Source organism: Condylostylus longicornis, unplaced genomic scaffold (genome assembly GCF_029603195.1).
Source record: "Condylostylus longicornis isolate FDR11 unplaced genomic scaffold, ASM2960319v2 ptg000044l, whole genome shotgun sequence".
Lineage (NCBI taxonomy): Eukaryota > Metazoa > Arthropoda > Insecta > Diptera > Dolichopodidae > Condylostylus > Condylostylus longicornis.
Genome location: NW_026578013.1, coordinates 11,372,316 through 11,390,615, shown reverse-complemented (window position 1 = coordinate 11,390,615; position 18,300 = coordinate 11,372,316). Strand labels below are relative to the sequence as shown.

Here is an 18,300-nt window from a genome sequence, read left to right as displayed (position 1 = left end):
TACAAAAATCATTATTCAAAAATTTTATTCAGTTGCATATCTACAGGTGTCAAGTATAGAAGTATACTTGTCTAGTATAGTATAGTATGTATACAAGCACCTTATCGTGCTTGCGATATACTTTTCTCTTCGAGAGAAAAAGGTTCAAAAAAATTTGTTTGTGAACTAATTTATTTGATCAAGGTTGACCTGTTTCTTATAGGTAACTTCTTATTATAAGTCCAATTTATTCATAGAATAATTTTCGTTATAAGTGGTTCCTTAGGTCATCGTTGTATTGTTCTCGATTAAAATATTATTCCTAAGCGAAAATACTTAAATAAATAATTATATAGTTAGATTTGTTTAGTAATTGGTATAGTCAATGCAATGTGACTATGCAATACTTAAAATTCTGTGTTAAATGTGACTGATCTTGACAAGTCAAGAAGACTTGATTTTTTGTTATTAAAGTTTAAAATCACAACTTTCTCAAAACGGGGAGTTTTTTATTAATGTCTATCTATATAACTAATATAAAACTACTATAAAAAAGAATTTATTTAAAATTTACTTCAACATTTATTTTTAGAAATAATTTTCCAATAAGTTTTTATGACAAAAGCAAAAAAGACGGAGGCAAAAATTTGGATAATTGAAATATAAATTTTTGTTTTTTCCAAATGAAATTCTATATCCTCGAAAGAAGGTATGGTATCAATCATAAAAAATTATAATTAATAAACAGTTATCTTTCATTATAAATTTAAAATCAACATAGTTAATACAATAATTGAATAAAACCGCATATTAAACACCGCGGTTGGTCTTTTTCAGTTTTCAACTGTTTCATTTTAAATATTTTTGACGCACCGCAAGAAATCGTGAACTGACAGTGAACGGTCTTATCAACCATTTCATTTCAGTTTTAAATAAAATGTTTAAATTTTTGTTATTAATTAAGTGAAGTGTAAGAGAAGTTACCATATAATCTTTAAAGATATTTTATTTGGAATATATTGGAATTATTACGAGTATCAGGTGTATTTTGCTGTATTATTCAGGTGTTTTGGATAAAACAAATGAATGTAACTTTTGGTTAGATTTATGAATATTCATAAGGTCTTTTTATTAACTTATTGAAGAAGAAGCTTCACTGAAATTATTTTTGTGTATATAGGTACACTTAGGTAGAATTCAAGAGCTAGTTTCGCAGAATTGTAAATTATGTCTGTTGTTAAAAATATTTCAGGGTTAAAAGCTTGCCGATAATAATTTTAATTAATGCTTATCATAGGAAAAATTTTATTAAAATTTAAATTTATTAGCAATTTATTCTTATTGTAACAGTAGGAAAAAAATTTTCCGAATAGCCTTATTGTCTTACTCTATTGTTCTGTTCGATTGCTTGTTTAAATTTCAGTGAATATTTTTGTTCAAAAATTACAAAGTATATAAAAACTGCGTATTCTCGCACATTATAAACCTATGTCAAGGTTAAAGTCTTTTAAAATTCTTCTGTACATCACAATATTAACAAGCAATTTCTTAACTTATTTACGCTTTTTTATACGTTTGTAGGAATGTTTGTATGTTTCATATGATTTACTAAACTTGTTTTTTTTTTGTTGCCTTTGCTAATATTTCAATTTATCTCTTACAGAAAATCACATCACACCATGTAAATTAAAGGTGAAATTAATAATTGTCTTGACTTGACTGAACTAGGTGGTGATATTTAATTGAAGATCGCGTATAAAAATTGTTTTTCTTTCTTTCTTTCTTTTCTTCTTCTTATTTTTTAATATTAAACTATAATTAAAGATTAAAGCGTTTTTGTTGTATGCGATATGAAAATGTTTCTTTGTACATTTATAAAGGTTGTGTTCTATATACTATGTACTTTCATATACGAGTATGTATGTGAAATTGCTACAATATTTTTTAATATGAGATCAACAACACTGATATAAAACTTAAGTATAATCTGATGAGTAAGGTAATAAAATTTATCATGTACTTCGTTCATAGAACCTTCAAAAGAAATTATTGTGTTGTTTTTTTTTTGCTTTTTTTTCTTCTTAATGTTCTTGTTATTTTGTTATTAAAGCATACAGTGAATTGCAAAAATTTTGTTAACAAAAATAATGCAAATGTAAAAATTTCAGTATATGTTGAGAAATTTTGGAATTACTAACTGGCTGTTTTAATATTTAAATTATTTGCTATTTATTGGAGTCGCTCAATAAGTTACAATAAACTTGAATGCTATTATATTAATCGGAACATTCAAACATAAGTTTAACATGCAATTATATTTGCTAATTTGTCTTGTTATTCGTAGGAAGATATGAATTTTGCAAGTGGTATTCTTCACATGAACAAGACTAATCAGTTATATGTGTTATGTGGAACAAAAATACAATGCTCTGGGACTGACCAAGTTTTTATAATGATAATAATGAAAGTGGTAGGTCACCGTTTGAGTTCAGTTTCAAGAAAAACATTTTATAATTTTTCTGCCTTAGCTCGTTCTTTTGGCCACTTAATTATCCATCTGCTCTGCAGTTGTATTAAGAAATTTTCTTTGTTTATTTCTATTGAAAAATTTTATTAAGAAATACACACTAGGGCTGCACATTCAAAGCTTATAAAAGACAAACATAGAGTTTGAACGATTTGGATTTTACTAGCAAACTCGCCGCATAGAAGTAATAATGGTAAAATCATCTCCAATTTTGAAATAAAATGGAAGTTCGAATATATATACATATTTGTACATACAATACATACATATTTGTACATAATATATACCATAATTGTGGCAATTACTTTTTAAATATCTTTGACACTTAAAAAATATTTTCTGATTCACTTCTTGGGCAGAAATGAAATCTAAAATCAAATGACAAAATAGATAAACTGCATAAAATTGATTGACTAATGTTGTACATATAGTTATATATTTATATGTACAACATTAGTTGGCAAATATAATATTAATATGTCAGTGATGATGAATATTATTAAAACAAAATGGATATTAAATAATGTTTAGCACAATTAAGGCTAATGGGAAAAGTACTCTACCCAACAAAATAAATAATTTTTGCAATATACTGCAATATATTGGAAAACAAAGTATTTTTCTTTTAATTTACAGTCTAGATATTCATAATAGAGGGTTGTCAGATTTATGAAAATATGGGATAGAGACATTCCCCCTTAAATCCTCGCCAAGCAAGTTGTTAAAAGTAATTCCATGTAAGAGCAGTATGGGAAATGCGATGTGTATGATTCTCCGCGCACAGAATGTAACATGTTAAATATTCCAAGAGTGGTTAAAACCGAATATTTGAAACAGAATACAGATCTTGAATGGAGATTTGATCAGAATACTAATGTGATACGGAAAATATATTTAATTATTTTCATAATTTCAATAACTATACATAAACTAAGATCTTCGTTTTAATTTGATTTATAGATAAACAGAAAATACAAATTTAACATCTTTCTGAAAAAGAAAAAACAATATTTCAGAAATGAAAAAAAATCTAATTAACTGTAGAAAATTTTATTAAATTCTTTCAGATTGAAGACAAAGTACCCAAATTAGATTTTATTATATATAAATTAGATTTTGAAGAGCGTAATTTATTTCCTATACAAATTTCGTTTGGTTAGTTTAGTCTTTTGTAGCTAATAATGTGAACTACAAGTGTGTCACCTCGAAATTTGTATGGATTATGTTACGAACATTTAGCATCTTAATATGCAGAAAACGCCTCTGATTAGCAAAATACGAGTATCGTTTACTAGTTTTTTCATTTTTCTTTTTTCATATTTTCTATTCTATATTTTGTTGCTTTTTTTCTTTTTTATAGTTTTTCTTTTTCACTCTATTTTCGTTGAAAAACTTTTATAATTATACCATTTGTAAGAAGTTGCAACAAAAATACGATGCACTCAATGACCTTTGTGGATAGCTGTAATTAAGCGTAATTGCGAAAGTTATGCAATAAAAACAATTTTTTCGAAATTGTCAGCAAAAAAAAATTATCTAGAAGTTATTTGAATATTACACTGAAATAAAAAAAAAAATAATGTTTGTTTTGTCTCTTAAAAAAATTATTATTTTGGCCATTATTTCTACACGTTTTCTTTATGTATTCGTAATTGTTTTTAAAGGGTGAAGATCTATGTCAAAATTTTATAATGTTATAGTTCAATGACACTACAAGTACATTTTTAATATGTACAAACAAATATACATAGTTTATATAGTATTTTGTATTTATGTGTGCTATGTGTGTATATATGTGTGTTATTTTTATTTTTTTTCTGAATAAATTTGTAATAATTGGTAATAATTTGTTGTCATTTTACATTGAATGTAATTTAATTTTGGACTAAACTCAATGTATTTAGTTCCTGAACTTAGAAGCTATAGTAGTGTGCGTATTGTATATTGATTGATTTAAGATAAAAAGTATAAATAAAACAATGGAGAATTCGAATTTAAAATAAAATCAGGAACTTTAGCATACAACTTTGAATATTTTTATCGACCGACCGCATTGAATACAATAAAGGAGGTGATGTGATGGCATCAAATTTCGGATGTTGAGTTTTCGGTTAGAACGCAATTCTTTGTAGTAGAAAAGCGTATATAAACTATTTTTAAAACATCTAATGTACTATTTTTATCTCAAGTTCGGCCGAACCAATTTTGTGAAATTTCAAATATGAATTTTTTTTGCTATGTCACGGATTGATCAACTTTTGGAAAGACCAATCAACTTTTGGGATAATTTGATAAAATTATATACCTAGTTATACACTTTATATTGCGATAGATATCGCGTGTCCAGAGTATCAACTTGTCATGCAAAATATTGAAAGTTGAATTTGTATTTTTAAAATTTTAACTCAAAATAGGAGTTAAAATGTTGTATAAACTTTTATTCGAATTTATATTTATTTACTTCTATGTGAGGATATTGTAACAATTAAGAAATCTACCTGCTTTAATCTGGTTCTAATTTTACAAATTGCTCCAACAGAAAATGAACTGATCGCTTAAACTTAATTTTGTTTAAAATATGACAAATTCACTGTTTTTATAAAAGAAGTACAAAAAATAAATTTTCATTAAAACTTATTGTTCACCTAAAATAGAAAAAATATAGAAGCTCACAAAGTAATCCAGACTGAAGACAGTTCGAAATTTCGTTCATTATAATCTTAGAGAATGATAGAAAAACATAAAGAAACTGTTTTTGGAGTTGAAAACATGTGAAATTTGGTTCGACTAGAATGCAATGCGATCAGTGATGATAGCGCATCTGCTTAAAAAGTAAAATGCTTGAACCGATGAAGTTGTGGAAATTTTTTTAATTAATACGTTTTCTTATTATTGGTACTTTAACTTTAATGTGAAGATACTGGGACATTCTAAGCTTTTACTTATATGTATGTTGTTTAAAATATTGTGAAAGGATTACGAGCAATTGAATTTTATGAGTTGAGATTAACGGCATAATGTCGATTTATTGGGGCTTGCTCTAGCATTTTGAATAAGTAAATTCGTTTACTTAGAGTTCTGAATCAGATTTCTAATATATGAGTTCTAGCACTTAAGTTTAAAAGCTCTCTTTTAAAAATTGCTTATTACATGCAAAAAACAGAAAATTATGTAATTTTACACTTTCTCTATTGCTATGCTTTCATACAGCTTTGGTTCTAACTTAGATTTTAGCCTATATTTTTTGTTTTATTTTACTTTATTTGCTATTATTTAAAAATTATTTTAAGTGGAAAATCTGTGATTAATTTTTATTAATAAAAAAGTTAATTTAACATAATGAAATTAAATTATTCAAGATTTTTACGATATTCAATAATAATTAATTAATTCGATTAAAAATTAGGTAATATTGAAATTAATTAAATAAAATATCAAACTTAGTACGAATTCACATGAATTCGTATGAAATTTAAAAAAATAATCAAAAAAATCAAAGTAAAGGTGAAGAAATCATCACCCAATGGAGGAAAAAATTGAAGCACATGCTATAATATTGTATTCAAACCAGTTATTAATAGCATAAATTTAAAAAATTCCAACGTGACTTATCAATTTACAAAATAAAATTTTTAATGATTCATTCAAAGACGGTTTTAAAGATAAAAAATATATTGGGTATTAAGATATAAGGTAGCCACAACATTATTGCTTTTCAGTTTTAATTTTTGTTGTACAAATGATGAGAGAAAATAGAATGTGAGTAATTTTTTGTTTTTTCATATTGAATGTGCAGTTGCCATCACCATTCAACATGCCATAAAAAATTCTATATCAGAGGATTAAAAAACAACGTCATCTTTTTAATTTTAACTCTTACATGTTATTAGTGATTTTCTATAACTGTGACTGTGGTTTTATTTTTTTTTATTTTATGTTCTTTGTACCTTCTTTATTTTGTATCAAATTACTGGGTAATAAAAATCATACACTGGAAAGCATATTACGTGAAAATCGTTTTAAACTAATTTAATATTGGTACGAGTCCTTATATGTTGTATATTATGAAGACATGAATGTTTTGTGTACAAGAGGTTTCATTCATAGAACGTTTGATAGAATATGATTATTGTATCTTGCCTAGGTTGGAATTCAATCAAATATTTTATTACTGAAGTATTTTGTTATTGAAAATTTTATGCGGATTAATGCTCAATTAATTGTTCTTTCTTTAAAGATTCTATTATTTATTAAAAATAATAACTTCGCATACTTTAAATTATTCAAACCTCAATATATAGTGTGGACCTATGTGAGCAATGAATGAAAATATTCATTCAAATAACATTTGCCTGTAACATTGACAATTGACGTAAATATTTCTATACATTAGAATGAAATAGGAGTTAAATTCTTCTTATTAGCAGGGCTGCATAAATTAGTTTACAACGTAAACAATAAATTACCATTCTTATAAAAATTTCAGCAACTCTAATACCAAGGGTTTCAAAATTTTAAAACCAAAATTTACTTATGAAATACTTATGAATTGTCATCGAATTTGCACACCATGAATATCGTTTTTGATTTTTATTTTCAAATTTACGGCCGAGATGAGCACAATGTTCTTCTTGGCGCACCTTGTACATATTCTTACGTTGTAAAATTCCGTTTTCAAGAATTGTGTGTATAATCATTTTATTTTATTATTGCCATTAGTTTCAATGCTCTATCACCCTTATAGGAATTAAAAGCGTAAAGGAAATGTTTTAAAATACGAATTGAAATTTAAGGTGAATTATAGGATTCTTTATAGGAGTTGAATTTAAAAATTTAGAATTTTAGAGAACTTTGATTATTTTTCGAATTGTTTTGTAAAAAAATATTTTCAATTGAAAAGATCTTCTTTTGTCTTGAAAAGAAATTTGAGTAAAATTAATTACCCCTCTTTTATTCATAAAGTACTCGTATTAAGTGATAATGCACATATGTAGCATTGTTATATACTTAATATCGCATTTCTTAATTGCCAATCTTAAATGATCTCGTATTACCGTTCCTTATTTTGGTGTCCCTCTTAGATTTTCAAATGCAATTGCTGCTGTTATGATCAATTTCGATTGGTTCAAATGGTGTTTCAAATTTAACCACATTAGTTTATTTAGGAAAAGATTAATCTTAAATTAAAAGACAATAAAAATATGAAAATTGATTTTATGTGAGAGAGAAAGAAAGCAATTCAGGGAGATTTAAATTAACAGTTAAAGGATGAGGAAATTTTAAAATTTATTTAAGTAGAAGATATAATTGAAACGTGGAACTTGACGATCTATGTTGTCTGACTGTTGTTTGTAAAACGAAGCATTTTGGCAATATTTCGCAGAGGTTTTCCAGTAGTCACTCCGGCGTAATAAGACATGTCAAGTAGTAATAGATTGAGAATCAACAAAATAATTGGTTTTGATGGGACCGGACGAATTTACTCTTAGTTAATTTGTTTTAGTTCTAATAATCCTAGTTTATTATGTTGTATACACTGTAGAACTTGTAGAACCCTTTATATTTTGTACAATCAATAACTTTTAAATAAAATTTTTACATGGTTGTAATTCTTTTTTATTTGTTATGTACTATTTTTAATATGTTACAAACTTACATTAGATTTAATGTCATAATCACCTATGTACATTGAATAAATAGAACATAGAATAATTGTTAATCAGTGATACTAAAGGTATGTTTGTTCGCGATATATTTTGAAATAAACTTAAGTGTTAATGTACATGTCCACAAACCTATAAATAAAATCATTATTATTTTGTCGTATAATCATTATCATTATCAAAGGGTTCAATAAATTAGATTTCCTGGTTTTTATTTTATAATAAAATTGCTATGAAAATGTGCAATTCTTTTCGATTGAAATAAATATATAAGTATGTATACTTAATATAAGGTCATAATTCTCACGTGTGTATTAATACGAAATGCATTCTACTTACAAGAATAAATCATTTCATTCATACATAAAGGTACTTTTTGTATAAAGTTCTTAGAATACAGAATGATGAATACGTGCGTGTAATTAGTACAAGTTTTTCTAGCTTTCATTAAAATTCTCTTTTTAATATAGTTTAAAATTTTTATTAGATCAAAGAGGAAATATTTTTATTTTTTGTTCTAGAATGAAATTCCAAGATTCGTTTAATTGCAGATTTTTTAATCTTTAATCATATGAAGTTTTACAAATAGAATTATTGGTAGAGAATTATTTTTTAAAATTAGAAAAATGAATTTTTGAAAAGGTTGTTTTCTTGTATTCTTGAACAAAAAGTGAAATTTGTGCTAGAAATTCTGCGATATCTTCAAATTTTCGCAAATACTTACTACAGTTAAAACGTGGATGCAATTGAATTTCAATTAACCATATGTTACATATTAAAAAGGAAGCCCTATCTTGAGCTTTCAAAATCATATTTAATTGCAAATTTATCTTAATAATTCATTCTTCAGTAAGAACCGTTTTGTTTTTGTTTTTTTCTTCATTTTTTATTTCCACAATTTTTGTTTTTTTACCTTCTTTTTACTACACACACGTCGCATTACAAACTCAAAATTGTGAAAAAATGTGATGCTCATCAAGGTTCCAGAAATTACTTAAAGAACTTGCCGCCTAAACTCTATTTATTCTGAATTTCGATCCGAAGCAGCGACGATATTAGTAGCTTAATTAGTTTTATTTATTTTTTATATTTTGCTTTTTTTCTTAACAGAAGTGATTTTTGATATTTTTCTTTTGAAATTGTTATATAATTAAATTGCTTATTATTTATCAAATTTAAATTGATATTAGGCCGAAAAACCCATGCATTTTCCCAATGCGTTTCAATATACCCAATTAAATGATTTTGACTTCCACAATGAATTAAAATTTATAAAACAAAATGTGGCGGTATTGTTTCACTTGCAAGCTTTGTTGGTACAACTTTAATTAAATTCGGCATTCGAAAATTTGGTTTGGTTTGGTTTCTCAAAATTAAATTAAGATTTTCTTTCAAATCTTTTTCATTTCTAGAACATTTTTTGTTCTAAGCTCTATAAAAAAAAACGTGAAAATTTTAAAGACATAACAATAAAAAGGCTACATAATTTATTATAAATTCGTGCAATTTCTTGCGACAAGAAATTTTTTTTAATTTTACAATATTTTTATTGTAGATTGTAGTTTATTTCTGGTTACCATTATCAAACCCATAATACCACTATTTTGCAAGAACTTAGTTTTTTATAGTTATTTTTAATAATAAAAAGAAAAAAATATTTTTAATGTTTGGTACTGGTTTTGTTTTGTTTCCTCTCCTTGCTTTGTGGCGTGTTTATTTTTTTGTTAGTCAATAGTTTTCCAGCATATTTTTTCTTTTCTTATTTTATTTTAAAATGAAAAAATTCTTGAGAAAAACATTAAATGAATGCATAATAAAATTTAATTTGAATTAGACACGGGTGGAGAAGTGCAAAAATATATAAAAAAAAAGCAGAAATTTACTGCATAATTTACCAATAGAGTTATGTGTGGTAGTGGTAGCTTTGAAAATTGAAATTTTATTTTTTGAACTTCTTAAGAAAAAAAAAATTATTGTTTTGTGGCAAGATGATGAAGTGGTAATAACTAAATTAATTCGATTCACTGAAATTCAAAAATTTAAAAATCAGAATCAACAAGAAGGATAGTGAAAAAGAGAGAGAGCGAGAAAGAGGGAGAAAACAAAACAAAGAGGAAATCATTAAAAAATTGATGTGAGTGATTGCATTGGTAAAACTTTTATTTAATCCAGGAGATTTTTTCAATGAATCCACGTTTTTTGTTGGAAATTGTTTGTGCATCAAAGGTAAGAAATGCATTTTTAATAAATGATGATGTAGCGAGAAGATTTTGTAATTTTCAAATTATTTTTGAAATTAGAAAAAAATTATACATGAAGTTCATATCCAGTAATTTTTGGTACAAAGATTATCAGATTCGATTTTAAAATCGATTTTTTTTATTACTATTTTGTTATGAGTGTGAAAACAGATTGAATAGTGAATTTGTAAAAATTATCATTGTTTTATTTTGAAATTTTTAAAGAATTCCAAATCAATTAAATTTTAATTTTTATAATAAAGAATTTCAAAATACTGAAATTTTTTGAACAAGTTGTGGATGTTGAAATCAAGCATATTATTTCTTTTGAGTTGATTCTTGGATTTTTGTACAAAAGATTAAATGAAAGATAAATGGTAGCAGAAGGGCAGAATTTTTTTTAATTTTATTGAGAAAACAATTTTGATAATAATAATTGTCAAATCATAATGGGAGATTATGCTTCACTTATTAAAATGTATTTTCGCCTATGCTTATGCAACAATTAAAGATATTTCAAAATATGCATTTGTGATAACAATTCAAATAGTCGAGGCAGATTAATAAGCAATTTTTATAGCATTAAACGAAATTATGTATTTGTGTTCTTAAATGTTGTTACAAGGTATTTTCTTGTTAAGAAACCGTTTATTAAAGAAAACAGGAAATATAATTAATTCGGCTATGTTACAAGTTGTTTGTGCAAATCAACTTGAGTATTATTATCTTGCTTCTGTTTATTTAATTATTGTACCTTGAAATACCTGTAATTTTGAAATTTATATTATAGGAATAAAAATTTGTCAACAATACGTATAAAACATTTAATTAGTGCAAAACTATCGAATGCACATATAGAGCGTTGCGCTGTCATCTAAAAACTAATTACAACTGTACGTTAAGTAACACCAAATTGACATTACATTTGCAATGTTAAAGATAAACATTTGCAAATATCATGTAATGTAAATAATATGTAATTAACATTAATTCATGTTCTGGTTGCAATCATTTGATAATAAGTTTAATATTAAAAAATAATTGCAATAAGGTGGAAATAATTAGGTCTTTGTTAAATTTCATAATAAACTGCTTATGAAGTTACGTCAAAAATCGCTGTTAGATTAAAGTGGAAATGGAATTTAAATCACATTGATTTAAAATATGACAAACTTTCGTGCATTTCTGGAAATTTCCTTTAAATCAATTATTTCTAAAAAGATCATTAATCATAATTATTGCTGTGTGTGCATTTATTTTGTTGAAGTTAAAATTGAAATTGAAATGTAATTAAAATTTTTTCAACTTTTAAAAATAGTTTGTAGATATTTTTGAAAGGCGCCACTTTGACAGAGCAGTCAAAAAACTGAATTACGCATTAATTTTATTTATTTGTTGTAATTTCAAAACAATTTCAAATTGAAAATTGTTCAAATTATGTTGTAATTTTTGTTTAAAAGTAAAAAAAGAAAATAATTTGATAAGAGAAAATATTTTAGATAAAAAACTTTCATAATCAAATTTGGAATTTTTTCAAATAAATTTTTAGCGTTCTTAATGGAATTCTAATGTTAAAATGAAATTTGGAACATCCTTGTCAAAAATGTATATTGTTTTGCAATTATTTATGTTTTCTTTTTGAAATTTGTTAAAAATTTATTTTTTTTTAATAGAAAAACATAAATGAAAATAATTTATGTTGCCTTGTTCTTCGATAATTATACTTAAGACATAAAAATGTAATTTTTGTTTTTTATCATCAGCTGTAAAATTCAATTAGAGAAAATAAATTTTCAAATCATAAAAATTAAATTTAGACAAGGTAAATTTATATCCAGTGGTATTTTTGTTATCTGAATTAGAAATATTTCATAATTTTAAAGTGTAAGTAAAGGTAAGTTTCTATGAGAGTATCTGTAAGTTGTAATATGCTACAAGTAATGGAATATTGTAACTTTAAATTTCTTTTAAGATTAAAAGAGAATAAACAATAGTTTTAGAGGAGGTGAAAATTGTATGTGGGGGCAATGTCTTGGTATATTTAATAGTAAAGTTACACTGGATGAGCTATTTTATAGTACTTATTGGTATTTTCAGATTATTATATGTAAGTGTGGTTTTAAAAGTCATAGATGATCCATAACCTCAAAGAATTTGAATAATCTTGTTTAATACCTTGCTATTTAGAAATTAGTGAAAAACTTTACTTTTATTTAGCTTTCGATTTTGAAATTATACGAAAATTGCCTTAATTTGAAATTGTATAGCAATTCTAATGTAAGAAACTCTGGTAATTCTAACAATTCCACTAGCAAAAGTAAACCGGATAAAAAATGCCCTATGAACTAATCTTCGAATGAAAAATTTAGAACAAAATAGAGAATAGAAATTTGCGATAGAACAGGTCAGTATAAGCAGTATAAAATGTGTTTGTTTACTTTTTTCAATTAAAATTTTTAAAAGAGATGAAATTTGAAAATTCGAACGAGTTTTTAAAAATTAAATAGAAAATATTTTTATTCTTTGCAATGTTAAAATTAAAGAATTAGCCAAATGGAAAAAAAAGCGAAACAGGAACTGCCGAAAATAAATGTCAACAAATTTTTTTGTAAATTGTCAAAAAGAGAATTGAAAAATAGGCCTTGCCTCTCCTTTATTTACTTTTTGACTTTGTTGTTATTATTTTGTTTGAATTTTATATTATAAATTACTAACTCTCAGCAAACAAATACTTTTGGGAGAAAATTTGCATAAACCTTCAAACAGTTACGTATATATGTATATGTGTTTGCTTTAGTGCCATTATCAATGTCATAATATGAAATGGGTACGTAGCTTGCATGTTATTCTAATCTTTTTCATTTGATTGGAAAATCATTTAAAATCATGCAAACTAAATTAAATTTTATATAAAAATTTAAATTTTAAAAAAATAAATTAAAATTACATGTAAAGAGTAGGTGTCGATTACGACTCTTGTTTCTTGTCTCGTAATAAAATGTAATTTAGATGTTTACATCAACTTTTCAACTATTATTTTTTTATTATACTTAACATGCTATGAAGATAATAAATTTCGGTGCTTTTAATAATAAAACAAAATAAATTTAAGTATTTTTTCTTTTCATTTAAAACTATAGTCATTTGCACAATATATTATAAAGTTTTACTTTTATTTACTGTTTATAATTCTTATTTTTAATATAACGTGTGAATTACATTCTTACATATAGACTATGAGAGTACAACAATGTTAAAAATTTTTCATGGATTGTTATGCACCTTAGTGCAATTTGATCTCATTAGTAATTCTAAAAAAAAAAATTTGTGCAACACTTTTCTGTAGTTTGGTTGCGTTATTTCGTTTTATTTTCATTTAATTTATATGACAACAATGATTTTCATTTTAAATTTATAAGTTTCGCACCTACATAGTAATAGATATGATTTGTGATGTTAAATATTTCGCACCTATAGAGCAACATGTACACTGTTTGGCAAGATACTTAAACACAAAGTTTAACAAAAATTAGACAATGTAGAAAATAAGATAAAATAAGTTCCGAAATCTAATATAAGTATTCAAATATTCTATGGAATTTTGTGAAAAAATTGTTTGTGTGCATAGAGGGGAGTTCCGAGTTCTGGAAGTAATTTTAGAAGGTTAAAATAAATCATATTGAAAAAATTAAGTTTGAAAAGTATTTAAGTAGCTTGAGTAAGATGTTGTCCCCAACATTTTTTCGTTGTTAATAGACCCTTTCATACATTTTCTGTCATTTAAAACTATTTATCATTTATACATATAAGCACAAGCTAAGAATACTTATGCTGCATTCACTCTTGAATTATTCATTTAATGAGAATATGAATAAAAGATACAATAGAACTTTACTTTACTGGATAGAAATAAAAGTGGTTAATAATACACTATGTTACTATGTAATGAGTCTGAAGAAAACAGAGATAGTATAAAAGAGTTTAGGTCAGATGGTTTGACGAATTGCAAAAAGTCGAAGAAAATATATATATATATACCATACTATCATGAAGAAAACAAAACAAGGGAGCTGCTGGATTGTTCTTGTAAGAATATCGCCAAAGTTGTGGCAATTGTTACCGATTATTTTGTCAAGCTGCTATAGAATGAGCATTGTAGGAAAGGAAGAAACCCTTCACTTTACCTATGTCTCACCTTGGCTGGGATTAGGTTCAGTATATGGAAAACATTGTTTTTTTAAGGACCTGGCCCAGGTGTCGGGAAGTTATATTAAGGTATTGATCTCAATCTTTTATCGAATCCGTTGTTGGTCTGGGTCTTAACACATATAAGCCGAATTATGATATCAAAACAGCACACCTTGTTGTGCTACTTACATTTTTTTAAGTTGTCTTGGAGAACAATCATGTACATCAACTATTGAGAATTACAAAAAACAAAATTGTAGATATAAATAAAAACAATTCAAGTTGAGTTCGTTGATCTATATTTTGTTTTTCGAATTATCTAAATTTTAATTAATATTCGGTCAAAAGCTGCAATAATTGGTAAGACTTTTCTTTTTGTTTTAAATCTTTATTAATATAAATTAAGAAAACACATTCTTCACAAAGGAGAGAAAAGTAAAGTGCATATATGTAAAATTTACTCTAGTAAAATAAAAAATACGTAGAATTCAAATTAAAATATTCGAACTTTATAAGGGAAAGATTTTATTTATTTTTTAAGCACAAATGTTAACTGACATTTGTTTTAATAATGAGATTGTACTAATAAAAATAACTTGCTGTTAACGATCGTAAGAACATTTTCTTCTATATAATTTGTTTAATCATTAATAGAATTATTTTTTACTATAAGATTGCATCTAATTGCATCATACACTTTTCAAATAAATAAATAATTAGTTCACATTATAAACAATTACTTTGATTGGAGTAAGTATAACAGTTATTTTCAAGTTAATTTTATTACAACATATTTTTTAACTTCCTCATAAAACAAAATTACATTGTTAATTAATTATTGCATTCTTTTGATTCTATATACTCGTAATAGGGTTAAAATGCCAAGGAAAAGTGGTTACATAATAATTGCAAACTGGGCTATTAAAATATTCAATTTATAATGAAAGTTATTTTATGAATTCCTCGAAAAATACAATTTACTTTGTTATTTTAAATTATAAAAATTTTGTAATAGTAATTAACTTTGATAATCTTGAAATTTATGTAGAGTTTGACATTGGACGACATAAAATATAATTTAATTACTGTATTAGCTGCAAACTGATATAAAAATAAAGTTATCAAGCAAAAATTTTTTCTCAAACAATTGTTTGTAACTTAATTTCAAACAATGAATTAAAAGTTGGTAAAGAAAACCATCTTTAGATAGAAAATTTGAAGTTGTTATGTAATTCAATTAATAAATTCACATTATGATTTATTAAAGGCATTATAAATAATTAACAAAGAAAATCAGTGTGAATTATAGGAAAAAATAATTTTTAAAAGTCGTGAATTTTAATAAATTTTTTTTAACATGCATATTAAAGAATATGAATGATTTTTAAGATAAATTAGTAAATAAATTGAAAATCTAGTGAGAGTGCTTTTCCTAAAGAAAATCTTATATATAAAGAAGCATATAATTTGTTTTATATTAAGAACTTTGCTTTTCTAATATCACGGGAAATGTGCGCTGTATTGGACTGAATATGGGATGAAGCTGTAAAGTTTGAACATTAAAGTATATAATAGCGATTCAGCTTTGGTCAAATATTTTATATTGTATTTTTGACTTTATTATTAACCAATAGTATATAATATAACATACTATTTGTGAAGGTTCAAAAATATTGCCTCCTAATAATAAAGAGGCACTAAATTCCACATTTTATTTTGGTTGTCCAAATAAGCTAAAAATGTACCTAAATCAACATATTCACACTTGATGTTTTCTGCGTTCAGTTTTGCTATGAACATTGATTGATGTTCAGCTAGGTGGAATTCTATCACAAGTGAATTAATTAATTTTCTGCTGGTTTATTTTTTCCTCAAAGAACAGGAAAATATCAAAAATATCACTTTTCAAAAGATCAATGGTACAATTTATAATACCAATAAATATTTATTTTCGTACAAATGTAAATGAGATCATTTTCTCTCAATCATATCGAAAGTACTTATGATTCTCAAGTTCTGTTATCAGAATATTTTCATCTCGAAAATTCTGTAAAACACATTATACAATTAGTGTCACTCAAGTGACGCTTTGCTATTCTGTAAGATTTTTCCTACGTCTTACTGTGCTATTCTGTGAGATAGATACAGAATAGCACAGTAAGACGTAGGAAAAATCTTACAGAATAGCAAAGTTGTGAATTAATGTGACAAAATTTTGCATCTTTTCAGTCTTTCGTATTTACACACGAACATTACATATAAACTGTCATAATACAATGTTGTCAAAATTTTCTACAACAGAACATTTTTTAATTGCCAGGAAAAGCAGACATTTGAAAAATTTTGTGCATATTTTTTTGATTTTTAAATTTGCTTAAATTTTTTTAATAAAAACAAAAATTATGAGTTCACACTGTTGTTTTTGTTTTTTTGTGCTTTCTATAAAATTTTTTTTTAATAACTTACGTCTTTGTTTGTGTTTGTATCATTACTGCTTAATCTCCACTTCATTGTTGATTATGAAAATGTACAGGAGTTTGAAATCACCATAATTTTATTCATATAAGTATGAAAAAAAATTAGAAAATTTTTTGATGAAAATTTTCCTTTTTCTTACAATTTTTTTGTCTTCTTCACTCTCAAATAAATTTTATTTTTTATGATTTTAAAAAGACGTTCATACGAGTATAAAGTATGGGATTTTTAAGGTAATATTGATTCAAAATTTCACAAAAAAAAAAGATTTCGTGAAAAGTGAAAAAAAAATCACAATTTAAAAATGATATAGAAAAACTTTTACCGTTATCGTTAATATTTCGCACCTCGCATCCGCGCGAAAGCTTTGTTTATAACACTCAATAATACAAAAGAAAAAAAATCGAGGTGAAATAATAGAAAGAAAATGAGATTCACTTTCTTAGCAAACGAAATGTGTGTGAGAATTTTTATTTTCTTATTTTATGGACTTAAGCCGTTTTTAAATAGCTCGCTTTTTCGATAAATATATACGATTTTTTGTCTTTTTTAATAATACTTCAGACATTGAAGACATTAAATAGCCTAAGCGTATATAGCATGATACCTGATAGGCACTAATGTTAACTGAAGTTAATATGATGGCCGTTATTATTGTTACCTGTAAAAAATAGGAAGAAAGAAAACAAAAAAAAAAGAAAACATGAGAGACTTTAATAAAATAATTAATATTTTCTATAAAAAATGCTTGTTATCTCTAAAATGGTAACATTGTCATGAATTTTTTAGCGAAAATTATTTTAAATTGCACATTACTTATACCGTTATATAAGGTGGTTTTTATATCAAATGATATTGTGCAATTTCTATGCATGTGTAAATGACAATTTAAATGAAAATAATTTTAATATAAAAATTGATTTGAATTGATTTTTACTCAATAATGCATTGACTTCGATTTATAACACCAATTTTTGATCTATAACACCATAAGAAATAGTAGTTCCTTAAAATATTTATTTTATTTATAAATGAAGCGCATTAATCGAATTTCAGCAGAATATAGAAGAGGCACCAGTTTGATTATAAAATTCAGAATTATAGAAATTATCGAAATGCTTACAAAGTATTTGGCTACGGCCACAAAAATTAAAAATTGTTTTCTTTCTTTTTTTTAATTCACAATATTATTGAAACCATCCTTAATTATCACAAAAGAAAAATACAT

General features: G+C 25.1%; 1 protein-coding gene across 8 annotated transcripts in view; it reads right to left on the bottom strand.

Moving 5' to 3' along the window:
• Positions 1-18,300, bottom strand: part of LOC129610185 (sodium-dependent nutrient amino acid transporter 1) — a 99,961-nt gene that overhangs the window by 36,624 nt on the left and 45,037 nt on the right. The window contains exon 3 of one of the 8 annotated variants that reach the window (XM_055522616.1): positions 17,680-17,733. The exons of 6 other annotated variants lie outside the window; for them this stretch is intronic. Coding sequence is in view for 1 of the 2 variants with exons in the window: in XM_055522612.1 (XP_055378587.1) it covers positions 17,064-17,108 (45 nt within the window). In the remaining variant the exon portion in view is untranslated. Of the gene's footprint in view, positions 1-17,063; positions 17,238-17,679; positions 17,734-18,300 lie in introns of those variants that run through there. One more of the 8 variants, XM_055522612.1, reaches the window with a different exon arrangement.